This window comes from Elephantulus edwardii, unplaced genomic scaffold, assembly GCF_000299155.1.
Source record: "Elephantulus edwardii isolate Elephantulus edwardi_28Jun2011 unplaced genomic scaffold, EleEdw1.0 scaffold00051, whole genome shotgun sequence".
In the NCBI taxonomy this organism is placed as follows: Eukaryota; Metazoa; Chordata; class Mammalia; order Macroscelidea; family Macroscelididae; genus Elephantulus; species Elephantulus edwardii.
In genome coordinates this window covers 7,212,446-7,232,639 of record NW_006399801.1, presented here as the reverse complement: position 1 = coordinate 7,232,639, position 20,194 = coordinate 7,212,446, and the positions used below count along the sequence as shown (strand labels likewise).

Sequence of the window (20,194 nt, the reverse complement as noted above, 5' to 3'; positions counted from 1 at the left end):
TATAAGTGTCCAGGTCTTTTGCTCCTAAGGTTTCTATGAGTTGCCTATGACTTGAGGCCACTTAACAACAACAACAACAAACTTGGAGAGAGAGGAGCAGTAGCAACTTGGTGTTTACTTTGAAGATCAGATGACTGAATTGTCAGATTGATTTTACCAAGTGTTTTGCTGCATCATTTACTTTCCCCCCTAATCTGAATAGCCCAAACCTATGGGAGAAAAGAGTGAGATGTTTCCTGAGGTGGCTGTGGCTTGGAGAGTGCTGGCAGCGGAGAGCAGGGACAAAAAGAGTCTGGTCCTTTTGTCTCTGACTTAGAAAGATTTAACTTCAGCCTCATGCTGTCTTATAAAAATCAAGATATTTTGTTTTAGAAATAGCCAAGATATAAACCAAAGTGTGTTCAAGACTAAACAAATTGTAGCTGAGGGGTTTTTTTTCCTGCTTGGCATTAAAATAAGTTAAGTTTGTTCTTGACAGGCACATAGACCAATGGAAGAGAATTGAGAACCCAGAAATTAACCCATCTATGGTCAGCTGATACTTGACAAGGAAACAAAACCTACCAAATGAGGAAACAGAACTGTGGAAGGCGGTATGGCGCTTTCTCAAAAAGTTGCAAATAGAGATACCATTTGACTCAGCAATTCCACTACTGGGAATATCCCCCAAAGAGACCATAACTGACATCCAAGCAGGTATATTTATTGCGGCTTTGTTCACAATAGCAAGGAGTTGGAAACAACCTAAATGCCCATCAACAATCGAATGGATAGAGAAGCTGTGGTATATACACACATTGGAATACTACGCTGCATTAAAAAACAAAGAACTCATGCAATATTATTTAAAATGGGGACCCTGGAGGACATTGTTCTGAATGAAGTATCTTAGTCACAAAAGGACAAATACTGCATAGTGCCACTGTTGTAAAACAGGACTGACATCGGGATTGGGGGTAGACTGAGAAAGATGGGTTCAGTAATGTATAGTGCATTGAAACAGATGAGGGAGAAAACTGCTTAAAAGGGATATGTGATTAGATATTTTTGTCATGACGGGAGTCCAGAGCGAAGGCTGCATAGTGGAGTGGACCTAGGGGAGGGTTTGTAAAACAATGAAAGAATTTTTCTTTCACTTTTCTAAAAGGGTAGTGTGCTGGGCGGCGGGGGGTTGGGAGGGGAGAAAAGATCAACAATGAATGAATGGAAATTAAAAAAAAACAAACGCATTCCCTTTATGGGGGAAGGCTACTCACTGCCAAGAGTCCTATCTGGGTCTGTGAAGTGAGAGCACTCCTCTTTCCTAAGGTCCTTCAGCATCTCTTTGGATTGCAATGCAGCCTTGTAGGAAACTTACTTGACTGCTGCCTGCCTCTTCCAAGGTTTGGAATTGTCCTTGGTGGTGTTGATGAGCACAGTAGCCAGAGACCACCCTTTCCCTGAAGGCAGCTGAGCTTTCTCTCTCTGGTGTGGGGCTGAAGGGGGCAGGGCCTTACCTCTAGCCAGCCACCTTTTCAGTTCTCATGTGCTCTCTCAGTTCTCACATTGAGCCTGGTGGGGATCTCTCCAGCCTGTGCCCACCTCTTTTAAAGTTTGAAATTATCTTTGGTGGTGCTGATGAGCACTGCAGCCAGAGCATAGATTCCCCAAGAAGGCAGCCTATTTTATTTATGTGGTTTCTTTTCATTCATGTTCTATTTCTTAAGATCATTCCCATACATTGCATGACAATATCATGTGGAAATGATATGAAATTCAAATTTCAGTGCCCTTAAGTGAAGTTTTCAGGAGCTCTGATGGCCTAACAGATAGAGAGTTGCACTGCTAACCCAGAGGCTGGTGGTTTGAATCCACCAGTTCCTCTGTGGTAGAAAGATAGGCAGTTACAGTTGCCTGTGCAATTATAGCCTCTAAAAAAACCACTGGAGGGTCAGATATTAGTTCCAGTGAAGTATTAAATGGTTATTCCTTTCTCCTCTCCTAGACAATCTGTGTCTTTATCGGTAACATTCACTACTTCACTTAATTTTGTGGACACTACAAAAGGCTGCACACAAACTACTTATGAAATGGCATGTGGTGGTAAAAGGACTAGGAAGGTAAGCTCAGTAAAAAAATAAAAATTATTTCATGTATAGATACTTAAATATTTTTACAGTATTTTATCTAATACTGGAAATGAAATACTAAATGGGTACTATAAATTCCTTTTTGACAATTGACATCAAGAGAATGATTCTTTAAAGTAAATAATCCAGCTACCTCTTATAATCACATAGTATTGCAGAGTCACAGAATTTGTTTTGATGTCACATTAATGTATTTTAAAAATGCTTTTTTTCCTAAACTTTATCCTCTCAAATAGACTGTCCACCTTGCATGGCCTCTGTTTATGTGGTTCCTCAACTAGACAGCCTCAGAGGAGTCTGGAAGCCATGGCAGTGCCTTGTTTTTGTTTTTCTTTTACTCCCTTTTCTATTTTGCAAGTGGCTTGGTGCTGGAGAACCCCATCTTTCCTGCATAGGAGATTTCTGCAGCCCCTGGTTCTGTGAACAAAAGTGATTGATTTCGTGTCCAACTGATGTGTTTTTCAGAACACTTAACTATCTGTGTGGCCTTGTTCTGTGATAGAGTTTCCCAGATGATCTATAGCTTGGGTTTCCGCTGGGTATTTATACTCAGCAAGTATCACCAGTTATCACATTTATGGTTTTTGTAGTACTTGAAGAGAGAAAGGATGACAGGGAATTTGGTTTGATGGTTGACATCAAAGGGAATGTTTCTGACTACCCATGTGGTCCTTTCATTGAAATTTTTTTGAGTCTTCAAGAAACTATATTCAAGAAGAAGAAATAGGAAAAATTCGATAGTGTTAATTAAGTACATACACTTACTGAAAAACCACAATGTCAGGCATCATGTCACCGCTGTGGATTAGAAATAGAATTTATAATTTAAGAACTTGTCATTGTATCATACTTTTCGAATATTTGCCATTTTGGACATTTATTCATTTAAGATTACACAGTTTGTTGAAGGGCTTAGATAAATTCTGACCTGTTCTGATTGCTAACACTTAGGTATTTCGTGAATTCTCTCTCCATTGTTGTATTTCTTGTTCCCCTCCAATCTAGTTTCACTCTTATGGGCAGTGTGCAGGTCCCACTCTAAGGGGGTATGATCTGGAGGAGGAGAAAAAGGAGTTTTATGAATATCAACTGCCACCACCTAGTAAGTTTTATTTTCTGCAGTAAATTGCTCACAAAGTTAATGTAGTGTAGCCTAAACTTACGTGTGCTGGTGTTTACATAGCCTCACTTATATTTGACAGTGCACTGTTTACTCAGAGTACTTCTGTGTTAAGAAAATATAGAATATTTATTTGAAATGTATGTATTAGATTTCATTTTGGAATGAAATAAAATAATGGAAGACCAAAATACATGATCTCCTTTGCTCCCTAATTTACCTTATGACAGTTTTTTTTTAATCTTATGACAGTTTTTGTCAACCTTTTGTTCATTATTGACCCTCCCTAAGGAGGCCCATTATAACTAAAAGGCTGGTGGTTCTATCTAGCAACCGCTTCAAGGCGAAAGATGGTTTTTCTGTAAAGATGTACAGTATTAGAAATCTGGTGGAATGACACCATGTGTCAGAATTGGCTCATGGATTTGATTTTGGAAGGAAACTTTTTAAACTTTTTTCTTTATTTGTTTCCCCTCAAAATGAAATTTTAAAAGGCAAGAAAGCCCCTACTCCATTTTAGAAAGATAAATCACCAAAAACATGTAGCAGATGGGATAACCCAGAACATAAATGAAAACCTTAAAAGCTTTCTTCCTTATTGTAACCCCGTATGTGTAGAGAAGACCTGCTTTGTAATTGTTCAAGGCTGTGGTCTTTCAGAAGCAGATTGCCCATGCTGTCTTAACAAGGATCATCAAGGTGGGCTTGAACCACCATCTCTAGGCTAGTAGTAGTCCAGTGCTTAACTGTTTGAGCCTCTCAGAGGTTATGTAATTAATAATCACAGCACAGTGTTCTCTTCTTTATGTTTATAGTTTAGTTACTGAAATGTCTTTTCTCTCATCTGAATTAGAAGCTGAGGAGTTATGGCCTTAACTCTGCATTTCTTACTAGTATTAGAATTTTTTACTGTTAATCATTTATAGCACAAACTTAAAAGTATTACTAGTTTCTTTCATGGTTTACCCATTTGTTGTTGCACTCACCGTGTTTTTATAATTGTTCTGATAAGATTAGTAGCAGACCAGTTGTAAGAATTATCATGCCAATATTGTCCCAAATGTTTGGCTTGCTGTGTAAGTCCCTGATTTCCTGCATCACCAGTTCCTCCTCTGTTCAGTCCTGTAGCTTCTTTCTGGGCCTTCAGTTTGGTGGTTCACTAGAAGGTCTCCCAGAGACTCAGACTTGTCAGGGGAATGACTCAGTTGACTATGGAGATGCAGGCTGGTTTTTCACAAACCGGTGAGCAGTGGGCCAGGATCCTGTCAGTTGTGGCATAGCTGGATGGTGACTGGGTGCCAGTGTTAAGGGGTCTGATGAGTGGTGGATCCTACAGACTGCCAGTTGCTGTGCAGATGGATGCTTTGTGCTAGGGGAGTAAGTGTCCCAAAAAAGCAACCTACCTCATGTCCCATGAGCTTATATAAATCTCTAGTAGAGAGGAGCTTCTATCCAATTCTCATCCTCTCTCCTTAATACAGTAAATACCTCCAGCACAGAAGAAACAGTTAATAATTGACTAGGAAAAAACATTTAGAATGATAAACCTTAGATACCCAGATACAATATTGCTTTCCTATTCCAGTGTACATATTTTTTGCTGTATTTCTCTCAAGCTTGTGGTTTTTCTCTTTGAATCTCATTATCATACTTTTTTTTGTTTTGTTTATTTTTTATTTTATTTTTATTTTTACAGAGGTTTTGGATTTCCATTCATTCATTGCCACAATTTTCTCCCTTCCCACCCCTCCCCACAGGTAAGCCTTCAAGACGGGGAGGAAGGCGCAGGTCAAGAAACAGTGCCACAGCAGAGGCGTATGTTTTTTCCCTAACGTCTTTGTTTTCGTTGTGATGTGCCTCTTCCTAGTAAAAAGAAAGGGAAAAAAATAACTTTTGCAAGTATTAACCACCTTTCCATATATGTGTTAAGATAAGCACTAAAACCTCTTTCAAATATCAAAGACATATCTTTGGGGCAGGATTTCGTTCCCCATAATGGGCTTTTAGTCCTGGGTAATAAATTGAATTCTCAAGGTTTTAGAATAAGAAATTTATAATTTTTAAATTTAACGTATTTTAAAGTACATCCTTGTAAAAGAAAAAAATAGAGAGGCAACTGATGAAAATAAAGCCTCAGTGTCAACTCACCTTTTATTTCGGTTCTATTTCAGCACGCCTTCCAGTGCCCTCCTCTGGGAATTCAGCCCTAATAATTTCTTAGACAGCTGAGAACCTACTGTGCATACACAGGTGTAGATGTGCAATCAGAAACCCTTTGCCTATTTATTACTCAATGAAAGTATTTATTAATGCAACCACTTAGTTAGTTCAACTAAACTTCCTCTCTCTCAAATGTAGGAGATATTGCTGCTTCTGGATAGTTAATCCTTCACTGCCTGCAGAGGTTCAAGTGGATAAAAATGTGAAATTTTAAATTTTGAAACAGAGAATTTCATGAAGCTTATTGGTGTTGGAGAAGCTTCAAAGCCATGTTTTACCACAGTTATTTCAGTTGTCAATACTCATTTGTTCAGGATAATTACATATGTGATAAATATACAGAGAATGATTTAAGTGTCAGAGAATTAAGAGAGCCCTAAATAACTAAACTGCTAGCTATTTTTAAAAATAACTTTATTGTGATGCTGCTACAAAAATGAATGTAGAGTAAATGAATAGTATATTAGTTATTCTCTTATTTGGAAGAAACATTTTGAATCTTTCTTCTCTCACCTCAACCTTTACAAAAAAAATTAAAATCCAATATAGGAGCAATCTTTGAATGTACAGTTTTCATTTTACTTTGTTAAATAAATCTATTTTTCTAATATGTAGGTTTTTAAAATAAAGACTCCATCTTAGATGATGTCTACATAGGGGACTTATTTCACAATTAAATCAGATAGCCACATAAATCACTTAGAGCGCTGGGACATACTTCACTGTCATTTTCACTATTATTAGAACTACTCTTGCCTACAGCTTGCTTTCCTGTATAATATACTTTATTGTCCTGGTGGCAGATGTGTGTATAGATGTATTGCACTGTTTTACCAACCCACCCTTGTTGTCTGGAGAGAGGATGAAAGGCACTCAAGCGTCGAGGACTCTCCTTCATAGGGTCGCTATGAGTCGCCTGCGACTCGATGGCACTTAACAACAACAACAACAATAAATCCTTGTTGTAAATGTAGTCTTTTTATTTTTCCTTCCCTTTCCTTCTGATAAGTGAAAGAATCCTTCAGCAAATGTTCTTGCACTTATATCTTTGTATTCTTATCCATATGTATTGGAAGAAGGAATTTCTGGGATAAATTGCTGTGTCAAAGGGGATATGCAGTTGCCAAGTGGTCTTCCTCGAAAGGTGACATTGTTCACACTCCAGTTAGAGCCTGAAGCTCCCTTATCTTCACTAACATTAAGTCAGACTTACTGACAGCTTTTTTTTTCCAAGCATCTCCCACCAATTTGCCACCAAAATAAATAGTTATATTTTATTATAAATTTTCCTGTGAGATCAGAGATCTTTTGTAAGTTTATTGACACATTTCTCTTCAGGACTATTGTTACAGGGAACTAGAGAATGTAATAACTTTTGATAATTAGTTAAAATTCTTCCAAATTTTTCATTTTTCCTAAAGCATCTTTAGAATCCACTCACTTGGTTTTTCTCCCAACCCCACCACCCCTTAATTTTACAGGTATTTCTTATAGAGATTGCATTAATTTAGAGATTAATTTAGGAAGATTGTTTCTATTCAAGAAATTATATAACATGCTACTTAGTGTTTAAAATGACCTTTTCAGTAAATGTATTTGTTTCATTTATGTAAGACCATTTTGTTTTAAAATGAATCCAAAATGAGCATTTTCCTTTTTTATTTTAGTTCCCACGTGACAATAAATTTGAAAAACATCTTGGAGAGACAGTTTTCTAAATCTACCAGAGCTGCACATCAGGTAATGGGAAAGGAATTTTCCCATGGAAAAGGTACACTCCTTGAACAAAGCCTTTTTTCATATGACTTAATTTTTCATAAACCTCTCTTAAGATTTTAAAATTATTGTTATTTTAATAATGGACTAAAATACGTGATTACACATAAATGAACTATCACTAATTTAGATACCTCTGGTGACGTTGTATGTAGGGATTTGCACTGTGTATCCAAGGGCTGTGCCTCTGGTGGTTCAAATACATCAGCAACTCAAAGGAGAAAATTTGGGCAATCTCTTGTCAGTGTGATTTACTACTTAAGAAACACATAAGGGTCAGCTCTGAATTGGTTCTGATTCGTTGGCAATGAGTATAGTACCACTAATTTAAATAGTAACTTCATAATTATTTTACCCAGAAGTTTAGCTCATGGTTAAGATTGCAAATTGTTTATTTCTTAAAGATTTAACACTGATATTAAATTTGAATTTAATGATTTTTAATTTTGTAAATAATTTCATCACACCTGTGACATTATGAAAATTAAAACTTTTTATCCTAAAAAGATTTTACATTAATCAGACTATGTATAAAGTTTGTTCTGTGATATTTAGTGACAGAAGGTATGCATTAGCTTGAAATTATTATTTGAAGGCACATAAGTAGGTTTTAAATTCAGCTCATTTTTGGGTTTATATAGTAGAAATTCCACAAAGAATGTTTGAAATAAAACATGTTTCTTAATATTTGCTGAAACTGGTTTATTATGCCCATTTGCATAAGAATAGAGGAGCCCTGCTGGCGCAGTACCATAACTCTAAGCTGAACTAGTCAAAAGGTTAACTGTTCCAGGCCACCCAGTGGCTACGTAGGAGAAAGACGTGGCTATCTGCTTCTATAAAAGATACAGTCCAGGTCCTCTGTGCAGCAGTTCTAATCTGTCACACAAGGACACTGTGAGTTGGAATCCACTTGATGACATCTAATGGAGTTCTGTTAGAGGTTTTTAGACAATGTTTTATTATATTTATCTTATTGACTTTAAAAACTGGAAGGACTTTCGCCCAGTTCTGGAACCAGGTTTGCTGCTAAGATCATGAGTCCTACCTTTTGGGTCCTGTGGCTTGTGGTCCGCTCTAGGCTCATGGAGGTCTCCTACCTTGTCACTGGCCCAGAGTGGACTGAATGGCACAGACTGGACCCTACCTCGACCCCAGCAGTAGCCCTTTAGGTAGGAGAGCCTGTAGGGACCAGATTCAGGCTGCTTGGGGATTGCAGGCTGTAGGTTCCAGTGAACCCCCATATTTGTTTGCTGACTTTGATGGGAGCAGTGATGGAAGCTTTCATAAATTTGCAGTGATTTTCAGGCACTTGAGTTGCTTTTATTGTGGATTTCCACTTGAGTTATTGTTGGTGGAATTAGCCTTGAAAGGAAAAAAGACATTTCTATATTATTTGAATATATGTAAAGGGAACAGAATGAGAGGAAAAGATAAATTTCTGAATGTTTGCTTTTCAATCTTGGAAAGTTTCTATTTTTAGTTCCTGCCAGAAGAGAAGATATGAGTAGCTTGAGCTGCAGCATGCACCAGAAGTTACGGTGTGATTAAATGATTTTAAAATACGAAACCTATACTTGGACCAGGAGGCAGTCGTTAGAACAGAACAAGGAAACACTGCATGGTTCAAAATTGGGAAGGGTGTACGCCAGGGATGTGTCCTGTCTCCATACCTTTTCAACCTGTATGCAGAACAGATTATCCGAGAGGCTGGGCTGTATGAGGAGAAATGTGGGGTCAGGATTGGTGGAAGATCAATCAACAGTCTGCAGTATGCAGATGACACAACCCTGCTTGCTGATACTGAGGAGGACCTGAAACACGTGCTGCAGACCGTCAAGAACTGCAGCCTTCATTATGGATTAAGGCTCAATATCAAGAAGACAAAGATTCTCACCACTGGACCAATTGGCAGCATCAGGATGGAGGGTGAAGAGATTGAGATTGTTCACAGCTTTAGTTTGCTTGGCTCCACAGTCAACACCATTGGGGCCAGCAGCCAGGAAATGAAAAGATGTAATGGGAAAGTCTGCTGTTAGGGACCTCTCCAAAGTACTGAAGAGCAGTGGTGTCTCTCTGGAGACTTAAGGTGAGTCTGATACAGTCCATGGTCTTTGCAATCACTTGTTATGCGTCAGAGAGTTGAACAGTGACTAGGGAGGATAGAAGGAGAGTTGATGCCTTTGAGCTGTGGTGCTGGAGATGAGTATTGAATGTACCATGGACTGCTTATAAAACAAACAGATTTGTCCTACAGAGGGTTAACCCGGGTTGCTCCTTGGAGGCAAGGATTCTGAGGCTTTGTCAGACATACTTTGAACATGTTGTAAGGAGGGACCGATCCTTGGAGAGGGACATCATGCTTTAGGAGGGTGGAGGGACAGCATAGGAGGCAAAGGCCCTCTATGAGGTGAATTGATTCAGTGACTGGGGTAATCGGGATGGGTGTATTGGAGACAGTGTGATTGGCACAGGACAGAGCAGAGTTTAGTGCTGTTGTACATAGGATCAATATGAGTCGAAAGCGACTCAGTGGCACATAGCAATAACAGATAAAAATTAAGAAAAAACAACAAACCAAAACATACCATGAAGGAGTTACATAGAAAATATAGTCTTTGAAGATATAAAAAGTATTTTAATAAAGAATGATGGTTATTGATGAACCTTCATTTATTCTTTGGATGTATTTTTTTGAGGCCTGACAGCTGTAGGAGTTGGGTGGGTTTTCAGTAGACAGGGTCCATTCTGCTCTCACAGAATCTTTGGAACTTATGTTGTGTGAGGGAACTATTTTCCAGGGAAACAAGATCAGCTTTCTACAATACAAATGTCAGAATGAAATAACTTTTAGGGATAACACACCATTCAAATCCATATTCAAAATCCATATTTAAATCCATATCTCAATAATGTAACTGTGGCTATAATTCAGGTTTTTAGATAGTAGAATAACTCATTGTTAGGAGTACTTCTTTCTCAGTGCCTGTACTAGGGGAAGTTCTCTTAGATTTTGAGTAATTGAATGGAAACTCACAGGGCTCTTTTATAACCAAACTTCTTCCTTTTGTGCTTTGTGCAGTGAGATCTCCTTTTGGATCTTATTAGGAACAGTGAGCATTTTACACCACACCCTCATCTTCTGCCCCATTGAAGGTATGCAGGTGTGAAACTGGGAGTTTGGATAGCTAGCCTTAAATTCTTATCTTGCCTTTAATCTCTATGGAACTTTTGGCCACTTAAAGCTAGGGTACTAAAGCATTATATATATTAGGGCCAACAGGACCACAGTTATGTAAGCTGCTTAATGTTGCCTGAAACTCTATGCATAAATACAAGTTTTATACTTGTAAGTATAAAACATGCTTATGAAAGCATGTTGGAAAAAATGGATCCCAAAGTCCAGGACCGTAATCTTTGGGATGTCAAAACATCATTCACCTTGGTGCATTTCACTGGGTTCTTGAAAGTGTGAGTGTTTAGCTGAGGTGCAGCTATTGATCTCTCCTCATTTGTAACAAAAAATTAAGGAATTAAAGCAAAGATACATAGAAACATTTAGTCCAAAGGACTAACCTCAGAGCAGAAGAGCTAGAGGGGACCCAGGTATTCTGCTGAGTTCTCTAAGAGGGACAGCAGCAGCAGATCCTTGACAGAGTGGGCAGAAACTATGGGGGAAATCTCAGAAAATATAGAAGGAACACATCCAAAAACATAAAAATGACTAGGCTTCCTTGTACCATAGGGAGTGGTGAAACTTCAGAGATTATAGCCATTAGTGAGTGTGGAGCAAAACTCAGCCCAGTGATGCAACTTTAAACTAATTAAAACCCCAAAACGATGCAACTGAAATCTGAATTCAAATTACATACATGTGCCCACCCTGTGTTCAAGTTGCAAAGTATATTGTCTTCCACTTTATTTCAGGGTATATTGCAGCAGTTTTGATTTTGTTTTTAGTTCCTGTGTTCTTTAATTTTTAACCAACTGGCATCTCTCCAGACATTTGTATTCAATCATATTCAGTTACATGTTATGCATGTCAGTAAAGACTGAAACTGCCATTCTCTGTTTAGAATTAAGGTTTATTGGAGACAAAACCAAACCAAACCCAACACACTGTTGTGTGGATTCAAGTTCATAGCATGAAGACAGTCTTGTACTGCAGAGTGGAACTGCCACTTAGAGTTCCCAAGGCTGGAAATCTTTGTGGAAAGCAACTGTCCCATCTTTCGCCCATGGAGTGGCTGGTGGGTTTGAAATGTTGATTTTATAAGAGCTGTATAGTAGAGTGTCTAGGGGCGGAGGACTGTGTAACAATGAAAGAGCTTTTTTCCCAAAGTAAAAAAGCGACTGGAGTGGGGGGGCAGGGAGGAAAATGTGCAACAATGAATGAATGAATGGAAATCCAAGTTCTTTATGAACTTGGAAAAAAAAGAAATGTTGACTGTAATGATAACAGCCAAAGCGTTTTAACTACTGCATTGCCAGGGCTCCTCTGGGTAGGATGGCAGTTGTTAAAATGGATAATGATCAGTTAATTGCCTATTTGTTTTGAAGTACCTAATTGAACAAGTCTCAGCCAAACAATTTGCTTGCCTAAATGGTGACAAATGTTCCCATTATCTGCTATTAAAATGTCAAAATATTATCTATTTAGTCTGGAAAAATAAGCAAAGCTTTTACTCTGTAATGTGACACAAGCTATCCTTTTTTGCCAAGTGAAATAGAGGCATCAGTGGGAATCAAAATGGGGACAACCGGACTTTCTTATTTTCACTTTAGAATTAAGAAAGGAATATAATTCATTAAAAGGGTCGTTCAGGCATTGAGCATTTTATTATCGGTTATCACACATTGCCACTCCGGTACACTCAGGAGTTCTAGCGGCAGAGTCCATAATATGTTACACTGTGAACCCAAGGTTGTGGTTCGAATCCACCAGCAGCTTTGAGGCAGAAGGATGGGCAGTCTCCTTCCGTTATGTTTTATAGCCTCAGAAACCTGTGGAGGATTGCTGTGAGCTGAACCTTTGAGTTTGAGTGTGTTTTTAAATGGCCAACATAATTATGGTTATGTATCAATTGTTTGAGCAGAACCAGGGAGATACTGTGTAGTTTAAAATTGGGAAAGAGGTGCAACAGATGTATACTTAATATCTGTTGAATCTGTATAATAAGCAAATAATCAGAGATGATTAGAGGAAGACTTTTTAATACCCAGATGGGTATTGCTGAAAGTGAAGGGGATTTGAAGCACTTACTGAGGAAGATCAAAGAGTATAGCTTTCAGTTTGAATTATACTTCAGTATAAAGAAACCCCAAATCCTAACAATTGGACCCTAAATCAGCATTGTGATTAATGGCAAAAAGATTGAAGTCAAAGATTGCATTTTACTTGGATCTACAGTCAACACCTGTGGAAGCAGCAGTCAGGAGATCAAATGATGAACTGCATAGGACAAATTTGTTGCAAAAGACTTCTTAAAAGTGTTTAGTAGTGACGATACCATTTAGGGGACTAAGATATACCTGACTCAAGCTGTGTTCTTTAGCTGTTGCCTCATGTCATTTTGAAAGCACCACAATGAATAAGGAAGACTAAAGAAGTCATGCCTTTGAATTATGGTACTGATGGAGAATGGAGGATTTTTAATATGCCAGAAGAACAAGTCTGTCTTGGAAGAGGTAGAACCAAAGTGCTCTTTAGAAAGAGAATGATTTAGCCCTAACCTCACGTGCTCTGGACAAGTTATCAGGAGGCACTCAACCCTCATGCTTGCTAGAGGGTTGGAACAGAAGAGGAAGGCTGTCACAGTAGCTACATCTGCAGACTCAGACACAGTGATTATGAGGCTGGCCCAGTGCTGGGCAGTGTTTGGTGATTTTATACCTAGGGTCACTGTGATTTGGATCCGGCTCAGTGGCGTGTGACAGCAATGACATGATGAACTTCAGCATCTTAAGATTTAGGGTAAAGTTGAATAGATCTGGATACTGAAATAGTTTCTTTTTTACAGGATTTTGTTACTTTAATGAAATTGCTGAGAGGCCTAATGCAAGATGGCTACACAGCTTTATCGGACCGGCGGTGTCACTGTGCTGTACAGGCCTTTACACTTTTGCTAAATGGTTTAGATCCTCAAAAAATAAAGGTAAAATTGCTCTATCGTAAGTTGCCTATCAGCTCAGATGCCTCTCAGGTGATTGTAGAAGAGAATCAAGGCTTTCATTCCATGGTATTAATAGACCTTAGAACTTTCTGAGATGGATTGAATCTAATCCAAGGTGTGTGAAGCAAATACGGTTATGCTTCACTTGTGACAGATTCTTATGTGCCCTCCTTGTAGTGTCATTTGTATTCATTAACACTCCTGGACTCTTAGTACAGTTAAAAACATGGGTTTCATCAGACTTCAGTCTCATATCTTTGCATCCAGATATAAATATTTGATCAAATAAATACACAGGGTTATTAGAGATCAGATGTCTTGACCTATCATTAGTGCCCACTTACATGCAAAATAGTAGGATTCTACAAATTAATCTGCTATGAACCATGGTTTTCCAAGGTTCTGAGAAGCAATGATTCAGTGTCTTTTTTAAAAGTTTTTCTTTATTTTATTATTTTTTGTGTGTGTACCGTCAAATCAGATCTGACTGGTACAGGAGGAGGAGAAGGTCCCTCCTTCTCCAGCACAGCATCTGGTGGATTCGAACCACATACCTCAGGGATTACAGTGCAGCTTCTTGCCACTAGGCCACCAGAGCTCATGATTCAGTGTCTTAAGTACTTGATTATAATTTTGCTATATATCTGCACATACCTTCTAATTCAGTTTTACCTTTTAAGCCAGTCATGTTGATTATTTTTATTACTCCTATTTAAGGTAATAGTGGTAACTGGAAGGTTAGTATTCTGTCGAATTTGGTGGAATAGTGTGTAGACTTTTAACTGGAGCATTTTATTGACAGCAAAAGAACCTGACCATGATCAACTGTGTCCTAGTGGTCTATGGGCTTGGCCTCTCTCTGCTTGGAATAGGAAAGCCTGAGGTAAGAAGTGAAGAGGTATTTATTAAGGCAAAGTGCACCTTTAGAGTACGGATTACAGTAGTTTTTTAGTTTGGGCTCATTTTCTAACCTTGTGGGTTCTGGGGGGTTTTTCCTTCTAATTTTATGTGAAATAGCCAAGATCAAATTATTTCTGCTTTAATGAAATTTCAGTTGTGTTCTTTTTAGAAAGTATGCCACACAACCAGTAGAACTCAGCTTTTGTTTGTATAAAAAGTAAGGAGCGAGCCTATCATAAGAGATTTCACGTTATATTAAAGGAAAAATGAAGGTGGAGGACATGGCAAACGTTGTGCTGCTTACCTATGACTTGAAAAGCCTACTGAAACATACTCTGTACAGTTTAGTGCATTTATCTGTCTCATTAGAGTTTAGCACAGAAACTAGCTCTACATCAAATATGAGAATGCTTGCATTTAGAGGATGGGCCAGGGACGTTAACAAAATAAGTCTTCATCTTTGTGTTATACTGTTTTATTGGGGGGGGGACCCAATGAGGGCAGAAGATGTTACTATCTACTCATTGTGGGTGTTGTATACTCAAATGCTTGGTTTCTAGGGTGCAGGCTTCCCAGAGCCTCCCCCAGTCAATGTGTAGATATCGGTGCACACAACTTCCATTGTACTTGTTTTTTCCTTCCACTCTTGAAGTGTTTACTTTTTTGCATCATAAAGTCCTCTCTTGGTTTTGAGTTTTCTATAAATGTGGCAGTGGCTCCGGAGCGGCCTCAGATGTAACGTACCCATTCCACCAACCTAGGCTCCAAGCTTGCTTGATTCAATGAAGATTCAACCTTGAATTGCTGCATAACTAGGAGCTAAGTGTTCTTTATGCTCCTCTGTCTCTGGTTTCCACAGGACCTGAGGCTCAGCTTTGTGCCACGTTTCTTTCCTTGTCCCTGATGGGATGTTGAATGGCTGTATAGATGGGCTGTCCAGTTTTATTTTTTAGTATATCTTGAGGACAGCACTTCCTGATACCAGTTCCTATGTTCAGATAACAGTAGTGCATATCTTAATTGTGTTTTTGCTGCAATCAGCATTGAAGAAATAGCTTATTACATTTGTGATTGACTGAAATGTGGTGAGATTTAGTTAAACAGACATGGTAGAGCTCATATATCTAAATGAATTTTGTTAAATGTGGGCCCCAAAGGAAACCGTCATTCAGTCTAATACCCTCCTTGCTCTGAACACTTTTGGAATGCTCCCTTCCCTTTGGACTGTCCGCAAAGCATCTGCTTCTGGAGCAATATCAGCGCTGCTTCATAGTGGCATTTCTCTTCCGATCCACAGCCAGGTTCTCAGTATTGCTTACAATTGAGTATCTTTTAAATTTCTCTCCCCATTCTCAAAAAAAAACACATTCAAAGCATAGAGGCTCCTAGTGTTGAGAATAATCAGCAGAAAGATCCCTAGATTCTGTAAAACTTTTCCAAAGAGCAATTTTTTTATGTTTGTGATTTGAGTATAGGTTTATGGGCAGGTTTGTTTTCTATTCAACAGTGCATATACTTTCTCTTTCATGGCATTGATTAGTCTTCATTGCATAATGGCACTCTTCCCATTACCTCTCTGCCTTCTGTTCCTCCTTAACCTTCCCTTCCTTCTGAGCTTTATCTTTGGGCAGATGTGCTGTTTTGATCATATGTGATTGATCTAAGGAGTGGGTTTCTCCTTGATACTGTAGATCATCTTATAGGCCTGTTTGGTTAGAAGTTGAACCAGGGGAGGGATTTTAATTCCAGGCTTGAAAGGTGATTAAGGGCTGTAGATTCAAGGATTCATTAGCCTCTGTCAGACCTATAAGCCGGGTCTTTTTTATAATTTTGACTTTTGTTTCACACTTCTCTCCCTCTTTGTCAGGGGCCTTCTGTTGTAATCCCTGTTAGCTGTGGTCATGGAACACCATCCACTTCTTCTGTCTCAGGATTATAGAGACTGAAGTTTAGGCGGTTCATTAGTCATATAATCTGATCCAGGTAGATAATAGGACAAATGGAGACAAAATCGTGAAAACTTCTTAGCCATAATCAAATGTGGGCCTGTTAGGCCTGGATGGTCAGGACCCTAGACAGCGGGCACCCATTCATAACATGGTCTACAGAGACAATGTTCTACATCTTAATACGGTGAGTAGTGACTGGGGTCAGTGTTTGGTCAAGTGTCTGTCAAATTTGCAACTATTAATCTCTGCTCATTTGGAGCAAAGAAGAGTGAAGTAAATAAAAAAGTTAGTCTAAAGGAGCTATTATTAAGACATACTATGTCTAAGCTGTGAGAGGATCGCTGGAACCATTGCTGTCTTCTCAGAGTGGCGCTTACCCTATTATATGCTGTAGTCAGACCACATGTAGTTTCTTTTCTTTCTTTCTAATGTAGTGGGAGAATTCCTGCTTTTCTTGTGGAGGCTCAGGTTCGCTTCTCTGCCAGTGCATTTCAGGCACATCCATCACTTGTCTGTCATTGGAGGCTTGCACGTCAGTTTGATGGGGGTCAGGTTTTCAGCAGAGCTTCCAGACCATGATAGTCAAGGAGAAGCTCCCAAGAAATCAGCTGGTGATAATGGTGTAGATCAAAATGGTTTGATCCCATTGGGTGAGGCACCATGAGTTGGAGTCAGCTGGACAGCAGCTAACCACAACAGTGAGAGTTAGGGGTCCCTGGGTGGTGCAGGAGCTTGGTTGCTAGCAGAGGAGTTGGCAGTTTGAGTCCACCCAGAGTCATCTCAGAAGAAAGAACTGGTAGTTTCCTTCTGAAAGGTCAGCCATTGAGAGCCTGGTGGAACCAGTTCCACTCTGACACATGGGCCACTGAGAATCCTGTGGAGCTCAGTTCCCCACTGACACACATGGGGTCACCATAAATTGGAATTGTCTCAGTGGAAGCTAGTACAGGATTTACTATTTACACATCAATAGCTTCAGTGTGTGATAGTACATAAATGATTGACGGTTAGTTGCTTGTCTGATAATGGTTAGCTCCCACTTTTAATTCACCAGCAGAAGTTCTTTGGCTGTGTCTCCAAATATATGTGATCAAAATTTATATAATTGTTCAGAAAATGAAAATAAAAAATTATAATTTTACTCTAGGAATTTGGGATGCACATTTTCCTTGAAAAGTACACACACACACACACACACACACACACACACACACGTCAGCCTTTAGATAAATGTATTCAACATTTCTCTTTTTCTCTAAATCATCATTATTCTCATTGTTTAAGGAATTAGCTGAAGCTGAAAAGCAGTTCAGGCGGATTCTTTCCTTATGCCCCAGTGAAGGACTTGATTGTTTGGCGTACTGTGGAATTGGAAGTGTATATTTGAAAGAGAACAGGTTAGTAGCAACTATACTGCTTCAAAATCTGGACTGTTAACTAATTTGAAGTCAGAAATAATATCATTTCTTTTTTGAAATTACTTATATATTTTTGTGAAACACTGTTACAATTGTGGGTTTACTTTAAAGACATGGCAGTTCAATACCACTATTGATTATTAAAATAAGGCAAATCAGTCCAGTTTCTGGTGTTATTCCCATTCTAAAGAGAGTATCAATAATAAAATAACTGGACATGAAGGATTTAATACTGTCTTTTTCAAGTGTATATCATCTGCAAATAGCAACATAATTGATATAAATTTGTTCTTTTAATCTCTAATAGATAGTTTTTAATTGAAGAATTCATATATGCTTGATTGCTATCTGGGGCCGCTTGGGTGTCAGTGAGGCTTATGCGCTGCTGTAATGCTGAACAGGCTGCAGCAGAGTCACACTGCACAGACTAGGAGGAAGGTGGAGCCACACTGCACAGACTAGGAGGAAGGTGGAGCCACACTGCACAGACTAGGAGGAAGGTGGAGCCACACTGCACAGACTAGGAGGAAGGTGCTAGTGAACTCCTTCCAGAATCAGCCAATGACCCTGCGGGTCACACTGGTTCACTTGGATCTGGGGTTAACCAGGAGTTGGAGATCCACCAATAGCAAATATGTTCAAACACATATGGATACAGATGGAGGGACCTTTTTGTCTCTGCACTTGTATTATATTTGAAGATCAAAGTTTACTATATGACTGTTCTAAAGTGTTTCGTGTTTCTTAATCGTGTCTCCCCAAATTGTCTGTGTGTTTAATCCTTAGGACATAGGATTACCTCTTGAGTTTAGGAAATAGGATTATGTGTATTGAGTTCCAGTTTGGAACTATGTATTTAATGTAGTGTAGGTATGTAGATAACTTTACAAAAAACTGCTTGATGATTATAACTTTTCATTATCCTTAACTTTTCATTTATTTTTATTATACTAATTTATGTACAATTTAAATACGTTGTTTTCCAGAACATTTCCAGAACAGATTCTTCCAGTTTTGTAAGAAACCCCCAGTACTCTTGGGAACTCAGTAGTAGAGAGTTCTTACAGAGACTCCTTTACAGACTTTTAAAGGTTTTGGGGGTTTTTGTTTTAATTTCCTGGAAGTTACTCTCTGGCTAGCCTGGAGTCTATTAAAGATCAGATAGAGAAAGAGCAAAGAGATTAAGAATCACTTTAATATAAATAGTAAAATATAATCAAGGGTAAGGGTCAGTTGTTTAGAGTCATTTTCAAAGACTTGCTTCTCTGATGTAAGTTTACTGCAGCGGGCAGTCATCAGGTTTAGGAAAGAAGCATAGAGGTGTAAGGTAGCATGGTAGCACAGTGGAAGCCAGGACGATTGGGATGACCTAGAAGGTTTCCCCTTAGTGTTGAAATTAGACTCATAGCTAAATCATCAGTGTATTTTCAGAGACTAAATCACACAGGATGAGACTTTCTGTCCTTCTTTTGTGGAATGGTTAATGCATTCAAACCACCATACAAGGTATACTTTTGGCAAGGCAGTTCCCTACCCACTGTGCTACCAGAGCTCCCAATTGTTAAAAAAGGACCGATTTTGCTATTATTTTTTTTCCATTTAATCAACAAATTTAAAATAATAAAAAGAACTAATATTGGGGGGAAGCATTCATATCACACCTTTCTACTTTGTTTTTTCTTAATTATGACTTTAGTTTTGCAGAAGCTCTTATACACTTTCAGGCAGCAAGGAATGTGATTGATCATCTTCCTGGTATATTAAGTTGGCCCACAAGAAATGTGATTATTGACTCTCGGCCATCGAAACTAAAGGTAACATGTTCATCTCTTCACATTGTTTCTTACTAACTATAAATTCCTTTTTGCTTTGATTAATGTATTAGAAAATAAAAGTACTCTTTCTCTACCTTCCCCACATACATTTCTCCTACTAAAGACTAATGAACTGCTGACTCTTACTTATTTAATATTCTAGGCATGTACCTTTCAACTATCATTACATTTAATCCACATAGCAGCACTATAAACTGGGTGGTGTTACTGTTGGGAACAACTTGCAGAGTGTTCTACAACTCTAGAAAGGTGAAGTGATGACCTTAGGTGAAACAGTTGGGAAGTGGTGACGCTGAGACTTGCACAGAAATTTTTCCCACTGAGCAGACATTCTTAAGCATTAATGCTTTATTGTTTGTGCTTAGGGGAAGGTATAGCATAACTGTTTCACCGTAGATACTCCAGATATTTAGACAGTGCTTAAAGACCAGAAAAGTATTAATTTAATCCCATATATTTCCCTGTTTTTTTATGTATTAGGGTAATCCTTTCATTATAGTTAACCCTGGTATGGGCTCAGAATTTACTTTTGATCTAAGGTCAGAAGTACAAAAGTTCTCTTAAAAATCAGCCACCAACCCCCCCTCCCAGTAATCCAATTGGAAAATGGGCAACATAACTGAATAGTCTACATGTTCAGTCAATTTCAAACTGCAGAATTTGGCAAAAATTCT

The 20,194-nt window shown here is 38.6% G+C and overlaps 1 protein-coding gene across 1 annotated transcript in view; it reads left to right on the top strand.

Moving 5' to 3' along the window:
* TTC3 (tetratricopeptide repeat domain 3) overlaps window positions 1-20,194 on the top strand; it is a 124,251-nt gene that overhangs the window by 15,915 nt on the left and 88,142 nt on the right. The window contains exons 7-13 of the mRNA XM_006886780.1: window positions 1,981-2,099; window positions 4,979-5,082; window positions 7,137-7,209; window positions 13,266-13,400; window positions 14,221-14,301; window positions 17,552-17,664; window positions 19,382-19,499. Coding sequence (XP_006886842.1) covers window positions 1,981-2,099; window positions 4,979-5,082; window positions 7,137-7,209; window positions 13,266-13,400; window positions 14,221-14,301; window positions 17,552-17,664; window positions 19,382-19,499 — 743 coding nt within the window. The remainder of the gene's footprint in view (window positions 1-1,980; window positions 2,100-4,978; window positions 5,083-7,136; window positions 7,210-13,265; window positions 13,401-14,220; window positions 14,302-17,551; window positions 17,665-19,381; window positions 19,500-20,194) is intronic.